This window comes from Stegastes partitus, unplaced genomic scaffold (assembly GCF_000690725.1).
Source record: "Stegastes partitus isolate 25-593 unplaced genomic scaffold, Stegastes_partitus-1.0.2 Scaffold993, whole genome shotgun sequence".
NCBI classification, from domain to species: Eukaryota; Metazoa; Chordata; class Actinopteri; family Pomacentridae; genus Stegastes; species Stegastes partitus.
This window is the reverse complement of record NW_007578724.1, coordinates 155,822-175,455: the sequence shown is the minus strand read 5'-3', so window position 1 is coordinate 175,455 and position 19,634 is coordinate 155,822. Positions and strand designations below refer to the sequence as shown.

Here is a 19,634-nt window from a genome sequence, read left to right as displayed (position 1 = left end):
ATGAAATATAAAATTACACAACAATGTTTTAAAAATATGCGAGCACTAATTTATCATCCACATATACTAGCACAATTCCTATGCTGCTGTAACGTTTTTCTCTTACATGGGTGAGGGCACAGAGCTTTCCAGCTCATCTAGAAGGCTCTCTACACTTGGTCGTACATCCTCTATTCCTCGAGCTGCTGCACCACGTTTGGGCTTATCCAGTGTTGGTGGAGCAGCTTTGCCTGCAGTGGAAACTCCATTTTCCTGGATATGGTGGATGATGCTGCTGGCAGGCAGTGGTGGAGCTGCTTCTTCTAGAACAGAGAAGAAAGATATATGTATGTCTTTCATGGATTAACTTCTACACAACAACGGAACAGAAACAAAATACAGTGGAGAGAATGAGATCACAGTGTCATACTACAAAAACAGCAGTGCCAGATTTAGATAGTGACATCTGCATTCCTCCAGAGAAACATGAGAGAGCATGTTTCATAAATCGTAAAGTAATCTCTGTATGCACCTTCTGTGGGGAAGGCTGGGGTGCTTTGCTGGACAGCGTTGAGCTCCAACAGCAGGCGGTCGAGCTCAGACAGGTTGCTGCCCAACGATGAGTTCATGGCAACAGCTGATGAGTCACTACTCTTCTGCTTATTAGGGAAACTGTAAATAGTGGAGAGAACAACAAATATTAAATACTCCCATCTGTGAAAATCAAGTTGTTGTTTTTTACATTTATTAACATGCCCATATGAATGTGGGTGGAGAAAGAGGCCAGGACTTCATAGATATGCACATTCTAAAGGTAGCAATGATGTAGATGGTACATCTCAACCATTTAAAGGCTGGAAGAGATTGTTTTCAAGGGAAAAAAAACCTTTTAAATACATAATTTTGATTGACAGGGATGAGTTTTTAGGGGTTATATTAATGACTGGAAAGGGACTTTAACCCTCTGAACCACCAGCAGGCTTGTAAGGCATGTTATCATTACCATTACCACATCAGTACCAAAATGACAATATTTACCAGAGCTAGAAACTGTAAAAACATTAAGATTTGTTGAATTTTCAGTTTTTTGACCATCCTTGACGGATCATGCATTTCTGTTTTGATGGGGAAAAACAACCCAATCTAAGCTAAAAAAAAAAAAAAAAAAAAAAAAAAGGATGTCTAATCAAAATCACTTTATTCTACATGTTTCATTTAATTTTTTTCCCCAAACAAATCATTTGCAATCATAGATTCTGTAAGAAAATAAATAAATTCTGCATCCCTCAGCGCAACAGAAAAGTCATAACTAATTCAGGTGGGAGGTGACAAAACTTCTGGGACTTTTCAGCTGAATTGGGCTAAACTGCAGGCTATGCTGACATAGAGCAGATAGGAGACACACATGGAAACACAAAATGTTTGCGGTGGATTATCTATAGTCTGGGGAGTCATCATTGATTTCCAGTATTGGTAACGCCTGTGGGCACTTTGACCAATACTGTATATATTGATTCCAGGTTTTTTTTTTTTGGAAAATGAGTAATCAAAGACATTCAACTTTTATCCTTTCCTTTTTTATGACTGACTGCATTATAACTTTGTAATACAGTGCAAAAGAGAATTTTGAGTTATCTCTGCTTTTAGCAATGGTTGTGCAGTTGCCATAGAGGTGCAGAACTTTATGTTGCTTTGAATGAATGAAGTGAAAGGTGGAGGCTTTTTACAGCTATTGTGTCAAGCAAACACATCTGCATTACAATATAAGTGTTGTGACGAGACAGAAACAGCTCTGCGTACTGTGCTGCAACAGACCATCCAACAAACATAGGCCTCAGCTCTAACCTGTATACGTGGTCCTCTTCACCAATGGGTTGGCTTGGACTGCTGCTGTCTCTAGACCAGGGACTTCTCTGAGCTGAGCTGAAGGACTGAGAGAAGAAAGGAAAGTCATTACCGAGTATTCAGATGTGCAAATTAAACAATTAATTTACACTTTCATCCATGAGTAAATCAAACAATGCTTTTAATTGAGTCATCTAATTCCGACCTGTCGAGGACATACATATAATGTATGCATTTACCTCTGTTTCATCTAGTCCGTTGAGAGTTCGCTCAGAGGGAGTTGGTGGTTCTTGGGGTGGGGAGCAAATTTCTTGCTGGCTCTGACTCCCAACAGGGAAGGAGTAGGCGGTCTCGTCAGACAGGAAAAGTGGGCGCTTGGAGATGTGGGATGTTGTGGACTCAAGGTCCGCCAACAAAGCATCTACGGAAAAACACAGACTTATTAGCATACCTATTAAAACTCTGTTGTGATCCGATCCGGTCAGGTCATACCCACTTTGATTTTAGCTTTTAGCTGTTTACTCATGTATGGTGTTACGCTTTGATGGATCATAATGGTGTCCTTGGGTGTTTTGAAAGGCAGAAAGAAACAAAACTGGTTCATATTTAGCATTATCCAGCCTTACCCATGGAAGGTGCATACAGAGACTATTTTCCTGCTATCCCCATCCCCCCCTCATCCCCACTCTCACCCCAAATGGTCGAGGCAGATGCTCGCCTTTCCTGAGCCTGGTTCTGTTGGAGGTTTTTTTTCCCCCCTTCTGTAATTGGGTTTTCTTTTTTGGTTCCTTCCCACTGTTGCTGACCGCTTACTCAGAGGGAATCCAAAGGCAACTTTGGATCGTTGGGTTCTCTGTTTAAAATTTGTAAGGTCTTCACCTTGTGAGATGATATATGTTGTGAATTGCGCTATATAAATAAAATGTAATTTAATTTGATTTGATCATGACAGCTATGAGAACTATTAGACAGAGTTAGGCAATATGACAATACTGTGAGATGAGAGATTCTGCTACACAATTTCTACAGAGGTTACTATCCTTTAAAAAGTTTTCCAAGTGAGAAAGCAGAGCGTTTCATAGGCATACTAGATTTACAGTAGTGTTTGCATTAGAACAGGAGGGTATTAACCTAAAACATTCCTCTGTGGTTAGTGTATCTACACGTGGTTCTTCTGTTGAATTTCTAGAAAATGTATTGGATCACTATAGTAATCACTGTATAACATTACATATCAATATTACCCAACACCAATAAAAAGTTCTTGTGAACAACGCTCGACTCATCACATGTTCCGTTTGCATACAGCAACACCAAATGATTACTGCTTCTTTTGCAACCTGTCAAAGACCCATGTGCGCTGACATCAGAAGAGGTGGAGTTGTAAAAGTTGAATCATGCTGGCTGTCACGACCACTCCTTTAGTTACTCATTTACCCTCAACTGCATGCAATCTTCTTGACAAGTTTTAAATCCAAGACATGCAGTAAAATCTGCAACCAGGTACCTGAGTTCATATTCACCATGTACACACCAGACAGCTACCGAATCTGAGCAAGGGGGGGTTATTTGGTATTCTGAGAGGAAAGCGGTCCAAGAGAACAACTACTAATTTAGCAGCCATAACAAGTAGGTAGAGGGACACATAACATTATAGGGGATTTAATGAAGAGCACAGGCTGTATTACCGAGCACTTGGGCTTATTTTAGCGCACTCACTCACCGGAGGAGGGTTTAGTTTCTCTTGTAGAATTTCACAAGTCCTAAAAAATAAGATCCTAAATATAAAAACAAAATTGATCTAAAAAGAAATGTATATTATACATTTATATATGTATTTATATGTTTAAAGTATCAGTTAACAATTACTGTTTAAACCCATACTGGCATGTTGTAGGCAAGTAAAGACACTGGTGTTCCAGGTTACAAGGTAGAACACTAGCATTCAATTCTAGTATAAATAACCAAAAGAGCAAATAAATAAAAGTTGCTATCACTAGGTACCAATCTGTATTGGTGAAAGCCCATTGAAAAGTACTCAAAATGTAATATTCTACAAGAAATTCTGCTAATATTGCCATTACTGCAAAGGTATGTTCAACAGCAAATACTCCACTGAGGTCGCAGCCTAAAATTAACCAATGGGTCAAGGCAGAGACACTCAAAGCTAAAGTAAAAAGGAGATGAGACGTACCTTAAAAAAAAGACAAAATAGTACACCCGGGTAAGTGAAGAGGAGATAATACAGAGAAAGGAGAAGCAGAGAAGGAAGAGGGCAACCTAAACACACTGTCTGCCAGGCAGGAACTGCCTTTCTTAACTCTACCATCAGCACAAGAGATGAGGAGGAGGAGGAGGAGGGGTAAGAGTGGGGAGCAAGTGAGAGCAGAGGAGAGGGTTAAAATTAATAGCAGGGAGTTAGGTTCACCTCCCCACTGCTGTGCCAGCTCCGACCGAGCTGCCTGAAAGCTCAATAAGAGACAGTACTCACGCAAACCACTGAAAACCTTCTCTGAGGCAGAAGCTGTCCGACTTCAGGAGGCCGAGCAAGTAGGAGAGGATGGCGGAGTAACACAACGTGGTGAAATGAGGAAAGTTGAGAGCAATCAGAGCTCTTATCAACAGAGGCATGCCCGGCGAAGGGAGTGGTATCACAAAGGTATATAAGGGGTATAATCAGCCCCTCCTTCATGCCGTCAGTGCCGGCTCTGCTTAGGTTACTCATGACTCACATTCATTTTTACCACATTTTAACGCAACATGTTACATTAGATTTAGTCTTTTAAGTACAGTCCTATTATTAAGACATGAGGTGTATTGCAATGTCAAGTTTCTGACCACAACATAAAGTTCACAGGAAGCCAATTACAAACCTTAAAGCGAATGCTACGTATACCATAGTATCATGAGCACAGCGGTAACTCGGACTGCAATGTTGTCCAGACAGAGAGGAGACACGGCAGAAGCTGAGCCAGATCAATACCAGATCCACTTGGACCGACCTAGCGTTAGCATGGTTAGCATGGTGAGCATGGCTAACATGCCAGTTGACTGGGTTTCACAGCAGAGACTCCTCTCTGGACACAGAAGCCCGGCTACATTCCTCCGAGTTTCATTATGGACACAGCAGAGCTCAGTGTTTACACTACTGCAGCCAGCTCCGAGCGCGTCTTCGTCGCTGACTAGGTAGTAGTAACAACAACAACAAAAAATATACACACAAACCCATAAAAGTCAAGAGGCAGACATAATATAAGTGTCAATCTTTACAGCCAACACCAAGTATGGTGTGTGATAAAAGGCAGGTGCACCTAAAACTCAACACTGCAGCTCTATTTCTGGTCCACGAGAAGAGGAAGTCGACACAACCTATTCTAAGAGGTTTTCCTGTGTCAAAACTAGAGAGGTTTAAACTTCTTCTTTACAACATTTCCCACGATTAGGGCTCGGGTACATATTAGAACCGATATTTAGTGTTTTTTTTGTTTTTGCAATTAATTATGTAATTATATGATTATTACTATTATCATAACTAATAATAAAGCTTTACAGACTTTGATAGTACAGAAAAGAGAGACAGTCATCCAGAGAGGATGTAAGGGAACGATATGCAGCAAAAGATTCAGGATTTGGACCTGGGTTTTGCTGCTTAGGGTGTGTATGTCCATATAGTGTGTCATGACATTGTTATTATATTTTTAAACCGATTCCTGATAAAATAAATGAATTAAATACGTACTACTTTGGCTCCGATGCAGCTGTAGTCACTCCTTGGTCTCGAGCGATGTCCAGCCCACAGCAACATCTGACCTGTTACACGTCATGACTAACAGCTTATCAACACTGACGGATTAATGTTGAAAAGTTCTCTTATAGTTTAGTTTATTATGTTAAATTCTGACACCTGGATTTTCATTTTTACTGCAGATGTAGCAGCTCCAGATCTTAGGTATCCGCTGGTTTTTATCCTAATAACATCAAGCATGAGACAGAAAGAAATATTAATCAGGATGTTCTTTTTCAAGTACCTACAGACTACCTCATCTCTACACAGTCCACCCCATACTCTAAGTATTAGGCCAATACTGTGACTGTTTCACTGATGTACACATGCAGAAGCACATATCAAAGGGAAAAAAAAAAGATCCAGGAAAGTCCACACATTTATCTAGTGAAAACAGGTCAACACATAATTTAGTTTTCATCAGATACTTCCCTGAAATACAGCATAAATAAATGGTGAGAATATCTGCAAGGCTCCGTATGTACTATCTGTTACTGATGTCAGAACAAAGTTCTACTGCAGCTGGTGGAGACCTCAGTCAACAGATGATCGTCCAGATGGTTTACACAAGAGATGTTAATCAACTTAGCTCTGGAGCTGAACTGGATTTAACCCTGGTTATAAGGAACCTGCTGCTCTAAAACACAGTTACTGCTCAAACATTCACCCCCAGGCTACATTAAACATATTCTGTTTGGCTTTGGCTTGTGTGAGCGCGGTACCATTAATGTCTGAGAGGTCTGGTATCAAAAGTAAGCAAGTTAATTGAATTCAACAGCTCATTTCCCTTAACTATACGGTGAGAGTGCAGTGCTAATTATCGGGATATAGCTTCATTCGGTTTCAAGGTTGTCTTTGTTCACTGAGTGCAGCATGCGAGGCATGCTCTGACCCATCTGCAAACTACACAAACACACAGAGGTGTGTCAGCCTCCTCTGCCAAGGGAACATACCGTGATACACAGACTGCACTGCGAAGCACAGACTAGTTCCCCAGTGACCAAAAATGGAACAACAGTAAAACGAGGAACTCATGAGACATGAGCGGTAAATCATAAAAGGAGCCTTGTGAATCGTTATCCTCCAAAAAGGGAGGCGAAACCTTTCATAGATAACTGTAGTGGAGCATATTTTTGGAGTAAAACTTCTATTCGACATGTTTTAAGGGCAAAGTTATGCAAAGCCTTAAGATACCGAAGTTCCTGGAAGCAGGAGGCTGTAAGATCTGCTCCTCAACACCTGCAGTAAAATAGGTTACATGCAGATCTAACAAACTGTGCATCTATTAAGCACAGTCCTCAGTCTTCATTTGTAGCTGACAAACACAGGAAAACCTCTGCATTCGGTTGGCTCCTGTGCTCGCAACACTAACGGTGACATGGCAGGGCGCAGCTGTGCTCAAACAATGAGGAATGGAGGTGGGAGTGTCGAGAGAGATAGCGAGTGAAACTGGGAAGTGTGTGTGCGTGGCGCGCAGCAGGCAAATCCTCAGAGGCTAAAATGTGGGTTGACGCAGATTACGGAGACTCCCTTCCTCCCAGATGAATGGTGTGCATTTTAATTACATGAGCACTGCTTCACACGGGGCTCATTACAGGAACGAGAGAGAGAGAGGGAGATAAAAAGGGGACTGGGAAGACTGGGGTGGCAGAAGAGGGAATGAAAAAGGCAGAAAAATTGGGAATGAAGGGAAGTGGGGGCCGCAGGAAGAGGGTAGGGAGGATATGGAAAGGAAACCGTTTGAAGAGTCAAGTATGTTGGCAGTGAGGGCCAGGACAGATGTTGGATCAGGACCTAAACTTCTACCTTTCACAGTCAAACTCTGCATATTAAATAAATGGCATGTAATTAGGCAAAGCAGTCCTGGAGCAATAATCTCCTGACAGTTTTGATCACTATAAGTCCTGGACGTAAGCAAGCCTCCATTATCCCTGACAGGACATCCTGCCTGCACGAGCCCCCATCACTGCTGACCACTGCATAGAGTGAATCAATGCTGTCGACTACTCAACACATCCACTCTTGTTTATTTAGCCGCGCTGGTAGCGATTCATTTCAGGGAATTGGTCCTATCAAATGTAATGCAACTGAACAACAGCGTTTAATAACCTGCAGGGGGTGATGTTGAGTTGCGTGTGAGCGCCGGGCTCACCTTCTAGCTTTTTCTTCTCAGGGTTGGTATACAGTAAAAGGCTTCTTTATCTGTAAGGTTCACAAATGCCGTGTCACTCCCTGAGATATGAGCTGACACCAAAGGGAAAACGAACAGGGAGAATATTAGCGGTCTGTGCAGCAAGTTTACCTGTTCTCCCTGACCTCCTTTCTACATCTCCCTGCTTGCATTCCTTTCATTTCTTCCCCCAGTATTTGAAGTGTTGCAAGGTGGAAGCTGGCTGATATGAATTCCTCGCATGCCACAGCTCGTCTTCCATATATGAGAGAAAGAGGGAGAGATGGAGAGAAATGCGAGGTGCGCACCAACCCAACGAGATGGTGCGATAAGACAGAAAAGACAGGACAGATGAACGCAAACATGGATATTATACAAAGACATTTTGTTTCTAATCTGTTTCGACTAAAAGGGAGTGTCAGAAACATATTGTTTAAAAATGCAATACAATGCCAGAACAATCTCTGTTGCAAGTAACAATCTGCAGCTGCTACGGAGCTTCAATGTACATCGACATGAAGTGACAGCCTTTCATGTTCTGCTGTGAGGGAGATGGCCTCTCCATGTGACACAAGCTGACAGACCGTCCCAGCAATGATGAATCCTTCTCGTTGCTTGCACCAGTAGTGAGAGAAGAAAAAAAAAAATCAGGACAAGATGGGTGCACATGCACTTATGCATTACACCCCTCTGGGCTTGTGTTAGACAGCAGAAGGCCTGTGCCTGCGTTCATTTGGAGCGCTTCAGCAGGCACACAAGCGCAAAATTAAATCACACAAGAAACAACCACAGGTGCAACAGTAGACGACAACACGGCACGCAGGTGCCTCTCAGCATGGCTGCCCACACATACCAGAGACAGACGGAGGCATCTAGGAGCACTATAAATACTTTCCCGCCTGACCCTGACCTGAGGGAGAAGAGCCGTACAGTAGATGATGGATGACCGTGCTGGTTGAAGCAATAGTACGACATTACAGACCACCCAACCAGCCTGCACTCGTAAACTACATTATATTTGCTATTCCGTGTCCTAAACTTGTACACTGTATAAAGAAGAGTCTGGTTGGAGTTTCCTCGCGTCAAGATCGATTAAGTGCTACAGAGGATATTATACATGGGAATGGCACCACAGCCCACACTTGCAATTAAATCATAGAATACAGCTGCTTACACAGCAGCATTACACTCCAATCCACTCCACACTCAGCTCAGAATAAATTCTGCTAATCAAAGTGTATCAGTGCAAACTCACTGAATTCTCTGCTAAACAGAGAGAGTGATTACTGTTCAAACACACAGTTAGTGGCATTCTTGCAGCCTCGCATTGTCTCATGACTATTGTTAAATTATGGAAACACTCCATTGTGTTTAAAGGAGGAAGACAACTGTTTTCCAGCTTATGACAAACAATGGAACACCAAACATCATCATCATAAAGCAGGGGCCATCTTGGCAGCTACAACACAAAAATACCACAAACAGAACGACTCATGATACAACACTATCACGATACATTGCACATGCTAATGACTGTATCACGATATCTACAATACATCGCAATATCTGCGTAAGTGAAGAAATAAAACATACCCCTTACGAAATTCAAAAAGCAGAAATCATATTAATTCACAGCATTGTGGTGGCACTTTTTATTCAGTTTTAATTATGTCAGTCAAATTAATTAGCCCTCTGATTTCCTGATTTCCTTTCACCTGCTGTCCACACAATTTTCCAGAAGTCATAAAGTCAAACTGATGGAAATTTCTTTCCGCATGTTTTAATAAAAACATGAATTTAGCACCAGTGCATTAATAATGCAACGCAAGATTACATTTGATAATATATTGCTACGTATGTTTTCTTCTACCTCGGCCGCATACTGTGAGCACGAGCAAATCCCTGGTTTAATTCCACTAATTCCATTGACCTTTGTTGTATGCCATGCTGAGAACAGCAGCAGTTAATGAGTGAACTAACAGGAAATTAATTGGCTTCTATTTTTGTATTGATTAATCACGTCAGTCATTTGATGGTTCCAGCTTGTCAAATGTCAGAATGCGATGCTGGAGGATTTTCTGGTTTTCTCGATAAAAAAACAAAACCAAAAAATAAATCATCAAAATAGATCACCTTGTTCTGGCATTCTATATATAGAAAAAATACATTTAGAAAATAATCTGCTGATTAACTAATAATACAAATAATCATGTTTGTAGTCCTGACCCTCCATGTTTTATGTTTCTTTTTACACCATCACAGTCTTATGATGAATGCCAAAAAACAAGTCCATGATGCACAATCAAACCTAAACCCTTGGTGTCAAGCCTAAATCTACAGTATTATCAGTGATATAGCTATGATTGATATATTTACCTTAACAATGGATCACATGAGTAAGACTCTACAGTTTCCTTCAGCTCTACAAAGCTTCATGGCAACTATCGCTTACTGAACTGGAGATCAGTTTGCAAGCACTTGCTACAGCCAAGTGTGAAGCAGCCAAGATGAGAGTCAGCACATCCGTGTCCGAGGCTGTGGTTCGCTGCTGGGAAACCGCTGGATCGCTCCCTCTAGGTTGGGGTGAGTTGCTGTCCCAAAAGAAGCTTAAATATCTCAGGAACTTGGAGCCCGAGATGAACAGATGGATTGGTGTAGCATCAGCTGTTATGTGCTGGACCACTGTGGTGAAGACGGAGCTCAGCTGGGAAGCAGGGCTCTTGATTTATGTTCCCACCCTCACCTTTGGTCTCGAGCACTGGGCAGCGGCTGAAAGAATGAGATCGCGGATACAAGATGCCGAAATGAGTTTCCTCCGTAGGGTGGCTGGGAAATACGGTGAGGAGCTCAGACATTAGGAGGAAGCTCTGGCTGCTACTTCATGTCAAAAGAGGCCAGTTGAGGTGATTCAGTCATCTGATTAGGATGCCTTCTGGGTGACTTTCTTTGCAGGTTTTCTGGGCATGTCCAGCTGGGAGGAGACCCCAGAAAGGACTGGAGGGATTACATATCTCAGTTGGCCTGGGAATGTTTTGGGATCCCCCAGGAGGAACTGGAAAATGTTGCCAGGACGACCTGCGTAAGCGTTCCGCCAACACGACTCAACCCCGAATAAGAGGAAGAAAATTGATCCATGGAACGGGTGGGTTGTTGCACACAGATTGCAAATGGTGCCAGCATCCCATTTCAAAAACAACTCTCACTCTGAAATTGCGTTTTACAATCCTCCCCCGTGCTCATGTATGAATTGCAAATGTGGTGTTAAGTTGGTGAAATGTTAAAAGTGCCAAAATTAACACAGGAGAAGATGAGCACGTTCCAAGTAGCAGTTTGCAAATTTCATGAAAGGGGCCCCAGGCCGCAACTTTGCTGTTTTGCTTCACTCTCACATTAGCATTTTCTGCTTCAGTGGGCAGCTAATTTTCTGCAAAAAAATTCTGACACCCACCAAACACAACCCGCCCAACACCAGGCCGTATAGAGACCAAGTTAGTGAATTGTTTCTGAGCAGAGCAAAGCATTTAACACCTCAGGAAGTGTTTCCTACAGGAAATAGTGGAATCTAAAACAGAGCTAAAAGGATATTTAGGGAATACTGGATGTATCTTAACCTGGTAAAACTACAATAAGTGCAAACTCTGCTGCTGGACATAACAACAAGCAACCTTAATTTAAAAGGCGACGCTATAAATCAGGATTGTGTTGACAGCTCGTTCTGCTGCCTGTTAGTGGGCGAAACACATTTTTAAAAGAACAGTCTAACATTTTGGCAAATACATGTTTATTCTTTTTCTTGCTGAACGTTTGAGGCCGTCATTTCTATGTCTGTGAAGAGGTGATTAATCTATCCTAACATGACTGGAGAACAGAGTAAAAAGCTCAGGCAGCTCTTTGCATAAACCTTTTCTCAGACTGATGTTACAACACTTAAAGTTCTCTTCTGAAGAAGTGTGCCACCACACCAGCAGAGTAACAGCTGACCACAGAAACCATTTGCCACCTCATCACTGCTAGCTTCCTCCCAGAAAGTACAACCGTTTCAGGCTGCTGATGAGCTTACTTTACCAGAAATGGGTGTATGCTTTACCGCAACAAATATAGTCGGTTCAGAAGGTGTCTAACCAACGAAACCCCATCGGCTTTCAGTAAAATGTCACTCTGTAAAATGGCATGATAAGAGATTAAGAGTGCTAATGTACAACAAAATCCTGTAAATCAATAACCTATTTTTCACTTTTCAGCATGATCTTTATTCATCTACAGTTCAGTTTCATCTTGGAGAGCTATTCATGTCTTTTAAAGGTTTCCCCACTCTGCACACTTCATTCTAGCATCTCCAGCTACATCTTTTCTAAAGGGTTTGACAGCGATCGATAATGTTTTGAAACGGGTAGATGTTTTTTTGTATTACTATTATTGTCAAGATTATTATTAGCACAGACGGTTGTGAACTTTCCACTTCCTCTCTTGTCTGCCTGTAAGTCACCTCTGATAATGCTGCTTTCTAACATGCTTGCTTTCTTTATTTCAGCTGCTGTTGCTCTGTTCTGTCATGGCTTGTGGGTTGTGTTTGTACAGTTTTCCCTTATTTTTTTTAATCCTTGCTGCAAACCTATTACCCACAGGAGTCAATATATATCTACTGAGCGGAATAATTTCATTTGAAGAGAGTAAAATAATTAAAGGATTTTTGAATGTATGAATAATGGATCAACCCCTATATATGCCTGAAAACTGTAAAAAAACAAAAAACAAAAACAAGAGTATCTGTAACTAAAATAATACCAGTCAAAAGATGAAACACTCTCTTCTTGCTGTCTCCCACCTACCCCCTCCCTCTTCCTTTTTTTGCCCACAGTCAAAGGCTTACAGAGGAAGACAGAGGTAGTTTGTGGGCGTGAAAGCTTTCCTGGGGTTTATACGTTGCCCCTGTGGTTATTTTGGGCCTCTGTGTGCATGCAACAGTGGTGAAAGCACTTTGAAAATGCTTCAGCAGTACTGTGGGTGCATTTATTAAAGACAACAAGAAGGAAATGGTAGACACGCTCGTTTAAAGTGTTTTGCGGAATTGCACACATGAGCTAAATGTGCGCTTGTATTTGAGTGAAAATAACCTAAGGGGACAAATGCACACCACGGAGCCTCGAGCGAAATAAGAGGTAAACACAATGTTACTGAATGACTGCACAGAGTTTTAGTCCTTCCTCCAGGTTTTAAAATGGCAAAAGGGAAGTCAAATTATCCACTTGGCTCCTTTGTTACAATGCAATTGTTGTGAAATTGAAGACATCTCACCATTCACTCCTACACCTTCTTCAGCTCTATTGCCAAACAGAAAACTCTCAGCATTTGTCCCGAGGTAAAGCCACTCCACTTATTGAATGAGAGCGTAATTGAGGGCACACTAGAGGGTACATGTCTAGACGGGAGCCAAAGTGATTGTATTGTCTCAATTGCCATAAATATAAACACATATAGAAATTCATAAACTGCAATTTACTGTTCAGATTGTTTTAAATGAATTGTTTTTTTTCCTCAAATACATGTGAAACTATACTGAAGTTACACCATTAATCTCCCAAACACTGAAGGAACACAATTCTGTGCAGTTACTAGATGCAAAAGCACTACTGATAGTTGAAATTTAGACTGTATGAGGCTTTACATCGAACAGAGATGCTTTTATCCACATACTAAATGTTATTATCACAGCTAAAATCCCAACACGCCGGTGCTGTGAAGGTAGTATTGCTACGACCAAACTGTAATCATTCGTTGACAGAGATTTTGAGATGCAAAAAGCTCCAGAAAAAGCCTGCACACCAATCTTGAGTGAACATTAACCAGTTTTTGTGCTAATCTGCAAAGCTTACTAGTGTCATAAGCCAGACCCCGGTAAGTGTCAGAAAGTAGATAGCTGGGTGGATCGACAGATGGATGGATGAGTCGTTTCCGCTTCTATTAATCAGTTCTGTCTGGTTCTGCATTTTCTGGGTTGAAGTAGGTCACAGCACCAGAAACAAGCAGCTCTTTGTCCCCCCTCCAGCAGGACAAGGACAGAGGGAAGAGGATGGAGAGGAAGGATAGTGAGGTCTGCGAAACAGGCCAAATCATTTCACTGGAAAACAATCAGCTCCATCCATGTGCCAGCACCCTGTGTGTGTGTGTGTGTGTGTGTGTGTTTGTGCGCTCTTGTTAAGCCTGCACCCTTATAAACCTGTGGAGTAGTAATCCCGGCATCAATGCTGTCATTAACTCAAATGGGGTCTCGATCACGCTTCCTGAATGATCCTCTTTAAAACAAGCCAGATGCTGATTGTAAATGCAGATGAAGCTCGAGCAATCTGAAACACACACTAATGCTTGCTCTCTCGCTTCTGCTCCACCCTCATAACTTCCCAATTCATCAAAGGCTCGCATTGTGGTGGCTTTATATCCCAAATAGGGCAGCACCAGCAGCCTCTTCATAACTATTTAAACCCGCACTAAGGCCAGAGGAAACCCGTTGGGCACAAACTAATTTCCTAATAAAACAGCGATGTGTTATCTCAGCCTGCAGCCACACCAGCATTCAGTCTCCTAGAAAAATGACATTCAGGACCCAATTAGGGGAAAGCCTGAAAAACCGCACAGGTGCATTTGAAAGGCCATCTGACACTGTGAGAGCTCTAATTGTGATTCATTACGCCGAAGCTGAGGAACAGTATTTCAGCAGCAGTTGAACTCACACTGGTTCCTTTTGGTGCAAGCAATAAAATTTCGCAATTACATTTTTATCTTCAACACAAAACTGTAGCACCAGCTGTTCTCTAGCTCGCATCAGCTGAGCCGTCAGTCACCGACAGACTGGCGGGAATGAGAATCTCACAACAAAGTCAGCGGGAAGCCAAACCCAACCAGAGCACAGCAGGATGGAGGAAGCCTGATAACAATTTTAGGCACACACCTAATACATAACAGAATGTGTTAAACCTGCACCTCACTTTCCAATCATTTTGCCTCATTTCTTCATTGACACCGTCATGCCATATCAAGCTAATGAGCAACCCTGGCTGCCTGGAAACACAACAAAGAGACTGAACTTTATAAAGAAGAAGGCAAACCACTAAGGAAGTCAACAAAATAGGACAGGATGATGCATGGGCACAAGTTGCAATGACTAACACTATGTCTGTGACCTCCAAGGACGCTGGTTAGCAGCAAAGGAGCCCCATGACTGCCACTACAACAAAGAGGTTACCAAGGGCACTTCCTGTCATGAAACATGCGTCTTGCTGGATGTGAAGCTGCCGAATAAAACGGCTCAGTGAGCTCAGCTGACAAAAAGCAGGACATAACTGGTGCACGCAGTAACTATGCTGCATGACTTGCGGGGAGACTGCACAGATCGTAAGGATGGAGAAATTCTGCTTGCATCCCAGTGAGCCTAAATATGTTTTTCAGCTCCAGGGCTTCACTCCCACATTAACTCCGGTTCTGAAAACCCACAGCAGTTGCTCAGATATCGACCCTGCAGGCTGCTGTTATGGTGCGCTGGGCCCATGAGAGATGACATGACGGTTGGCTGAGTGTCGAGCTGTCGCTGCTTAGTCAGCTTCCCATTCAGAGCTGTCTGTCCACACCAGCAGTCTGAGATCAGGGGCGTGTGTTGGTTTTGTGTGTGTGTGTGTGTGTGTGTGTACACCATATGTTTCAAAGTCCTGCAGGCATTTTGAATTTAAAGTCAAACAGATGGACAAACCCGGGAGGAGATACGAGGGGATTCTCTCAAGCCTCCGACTGCTACACTGACTGTATTTGTGATTTATGTGCATGTGTCAAGCACAAGAGAGTTATCATCCGGTGTAGAGTTGTCCCCTGTTGCATTAAGCCAAGGGTCACTCAAGATGCTTGTTGTTTTTTTTTTTGCGCTTCAGTGAAGAGGAAGTTAAGTGGAGGGGATTTCTGACAATGGGAAATTCTAAGTTTAGGCTTTACAATTTGGAGTACTCAAGTGATTTAGCACTGCACTTCACAGTCAAGGTTGGGGGCCATGATCAAAAAGAAGACAGATAATTGAAGCAGCATGGGCAAATATAGCCTGACTTTTTTTCCCCTGTTGTATGTCAGATCCAAAAAAAAAACACTGGTTGCAGCACTTCCTATGATGCAACTCACTGGGATTTTTTTGTTATTCCTTCCACGAATATGTCCAGGTTTTTTAAAAACCCACACCCAAGGTTGCGACACAATCTTTCTGTTGAAATATGCAGACTTCTAATCTGAGGAGACATCACATCCATTTAAAGGCATAGTTCAACGTTTTGTCAAATATTTGCTTTCTTGGTGAGAGTTACATGAGAAGATTAAAAAACAATCTTAAGATTTATCCGGGAAATATTTATTTAGCTTAGATTGGGACAAAGAAAGACAGGAGGATACAACTTGGGGAAAAATATGCAATTGTAATTTCTATGCAGATATTTTGATTTCATTTTTAAAACGTCTTTTTTTACTTCAGTTAAATATTTCTGAACGACATGAGACACCGTCAAGGGGGACGACATCAATTTGCAAAACCACCAAAGTGAGTTTAAGGTAATTTAGCTATTTTACGAATACATCACTACACTATAATCCAAACTAGAACAAGAGGCGATATTTGCTGGAAACAAGTGGCCAAAATAAGACAAAACAAACTGTGTGCCTGCTGGAGTGAAAAACTACCATTCAGGGATCAACAACATCCGCGTCAGAGTCTAACGCTGAGCATGAAGAAAAACGTTCACGTGAGAGCCGTCTGATGTTTCTTTTGGTCTATAAACAAAAGACCCAACCTAAATTTAGACTTAGCTGAGTATCTAGGCTACATCACATCTCATTTGGATTTAGCCAACTTTGCCCACGCCCATTCTGTGAGTGACATATCCAACGGTGCAGCTGCTGCGCTGACAGGGCTCTGGGGGAATCACTTCGCTTCAAATGATGCCACAAAAGTGACAGTGAAACAAATCAGGTGGAGAGAAAGACGGCAGTTAGTGTATTTGCAGAGATAAGGAGGAAACACTGAAAGGTACAGTGCATCACAGTCAGTAAAATGAAGTTAACTTTGGAGGCTGTTTGACATTCATGTCTTGTTGGTGCAGGCCCAGAGCAGCGAAGCACGCAGCAATGCTTTGGCAACGCTGATAGCTGAGGAGGGGAGGTCAATGAAAGTTTGCCTCAAAACACAGCACAGCACCTAAACTGCAAAGACGGCACAAATAACACGAATACATGTTTAGAATAATAAAACAAAGCAGAGAAAAAAGCTGATAATTGCCAGCGATCAAGCTTTACAATCTGCCTTGATCCGAATCTTCCTAAAGGCTAATCTTCTCTCCTGCAAACTCAGCCAGCTTTAAACTGTCAATAGATTGCAGCCTGCAGTTTCCTATGTGGTTCACCACAGGAATGGTGGGGAGTGGGGAGAGAGAGAGGGTGGGGCAGTGCAGTGTTTAAGGAGGATAAATTTTGGCTGAGGCCCAATCCCTGCATGTGGGCCTGATCCCTCCCTGACGCCCCGCCTGAGATCAGTGCTGCTCTGCTCTCATGGCCGCTGCTGAGGGAAGCATTGGTGATATAACAAACTCAGTGTGCGGACATGTGAGGATCACAGGAAAAAAAAAAAGAAAGAAAATGCTTTCAGGGTGTCTGTCAGGAGCAATGCTTTCATAAGAGGGGTGTTGGTGAGGATACGAGAGTAGAGAAGACAGAAAATAGAAATGAACAATTAAAGTGAGAAACAGGGGGAAGGAGGGAGGTTGGTGAAAGACTTCTAGGTGCTGCTGGCTCAGCTCTTGAGAAGAAGGACTCTCCTGTGCTAAAAATACCTGCAGGTTTCGTTGTCCTCTCTGGGCGCTGAGATAGATGGATCCCCGCAGTGCCTCACTTAAACTCTTGCTTCTTCAGCTTCCCCCCCGACTACATGTAATTTTCATAAACAGGTGGAGGTAAAAAAAATTCCTCCCGCTTCGGGTGCAATCCCAACACCACTCATGCCAGAGCACACACACCATGGGCCTGCTGGCGTTTCTTTACGTTTGTGTGCCACATTTTTACATATCTCTGCTAAAACGATGACAGAATTTACAACCCTGTGACACGGTAATTACACTGGGTTGTGTAACACTCCTTTTTTTAAGCAGCTACTTTAAGGAAAGCCCTTCACCCCGTGTAAGCCGAGATGGTATCCATAAATATTGACTAGATATAGAGTGACCAATATTCTGGGTACACTCCCACTTGCTGCCACCAACATGCCAAGCAGAGAACTTTAACCCAAATTGGATGCATCCAGGTGTTATGTAGGACAGTGAAAACTGAGAAAACAGCAGGTATAATTTTTTTTTTTTTTAATGTTTTAATTATACCTGCAAACAGAGCCCTGTGTGCATATCACTCCCCTTCCTGGAATGGCGCGTTAACATAGTTGTGTCTTGTTTGATAGCAAGTCCACCTGCACCTCGCAGAGGGTGGCAATACTTTTTTGGACGGCTTTTGCAGGACATTTATCATCTTTGACTCCACGAATGCATTCTGGTGTTTTTTTAGCACCCAAATGAACCCGACTCCTTCGATGCATTTCGCGGATGTCCTGCTAAACTTAACCTTACAGTCACTGGGGGAGGGAAAAAAAACCCAAACAGCATTACTTACTACTTATTAGTCACACATGTGAATTATTCGACACTATTTTAAATAAACTTGAGAAACATCCCAGAAGGCTTGCCCGTAGTCTCGTTATAACCAGGCTGCCCCCAGGCTTCACATTTTTCTGCTGTCACAAAAGCGTGCTGCAGTTCCCTGAGTTAACCTACATCCTCGCAGCTCAGGATTCATCTGCTGAATCAAGGCTGAGTTGGAGCAGAGGAGCTGCTGTTTAAAGGGACTTCCAGAGGTCCTGATCAAACAAAAGTGATTGTTTTCCTCAAAGCCCCCTAGTGTGATCTCACCTGCAGCAGAGGCACTTATGTAATCCTGACAATCACCAGGAGGGGCTCAGTGTCCCATCAGACGTCTGGGGGTTTGATTTACTCAGCTCTGCATTGGAAAGTTAAGGAAGCCCCGTGTCTTAATTAAGTGAAATGAAGCGGATCTAACAAAAGACCGCGAACGCAGCATCAAGTGGACTGTTTCGGACAGTGTTGTTTGAAATGTCAGCAGCTGATAATTAAATTAGATTCATTATGAGATTGATGCCTCCTCGTGCCAGCAAGCACGCGGGGGCCTTTCTGCTGGTTGAACCTCGCGCTGCTCTCAGCTGAACCCGGATAACTTCAAACACAAACACCGACGAGTCTCTACAAACACAACAACCGTAGCCGACCAGGAGCTGCCTGCCGCGGAGGGAAGCAACAAAACCTCCCGTTTTTTCTTTTTTTTTTTTCCCACGAGAAAAAACCTCCATTGTGCGCTTCACGGTAACCGCACTCACTCTCGCACGCTTTAATGTTGCGTTCACGGCGAGCGAACTTACCTAAATCATCCATGTTGGCGGAAATGGTTCCAGTGCCGAGAACCGGACCGGTCCTTCTGTGGCGGTCAACAAGCTGCCTGCCTGCCTGCTGCTGCTGCTGCTCCGGGGAGGGGGGAGAGAGAAAGAAAAAATGTGGCAAATTCTCCGACGGCAAAACCTTCAGCGGTGAAGTTTTCAAGTCCTGCTGCTGCTCGACGAGTCAAGAACACACTCAAAAAATACGCACAGCTGCCTCTCTCCCCCCCACCACCACCACCAGCCCAGGAGTCTCCACCAGCCCTCATCCAGCCCCCCCGACAGCCCACCAGCTGCAACACGCAGGGACCAGCGACACCCAGCGGCCCGCAGAGACGCTGCAC

At 42.9% G+C, this 19,634-nt stretch overlaps 1 protein-coding gene across 3 annotated transcripts in view; it reads right to left on the bottom strand.

The window, feature by feature from the left end:
* The window catches only part of LOC103366908 (paxillin-like), a 31,854-nt gene extending 12,317 nt beyond the window's left edge, over window positions 1-19,537 (bottom strand). For 2 of the 3 annotated variants that reach the window (XM_008294773.1, XM_008294772.1), the window contains exons 1-4: window positions 2,064-2,273; window positions 1,825-1,910; window positions 512-651; window positions 107-302 (exon numbers count right to left, since the gene is read on the bottom strand). In XM_008294773.1, coding sequence (XP_008292995.1) covers window positions 107-302; window positions 512-651; window positions 1,825-1,910; window positions 2,064-2,273 — 632 coding nt within the window. Of the gene's footprint in view, window positions 1-106; window positions 303-511; window positions 652-1,824; window positions 1,911-2,063; window positions 2,274-19,275 lie in introns of those variants that run through there. The other variant, XM_008294774.1, reaches the window with a different exon arrangement.
* Window positions 19,538-19,634: the final 97 nt, after the last annotated feature.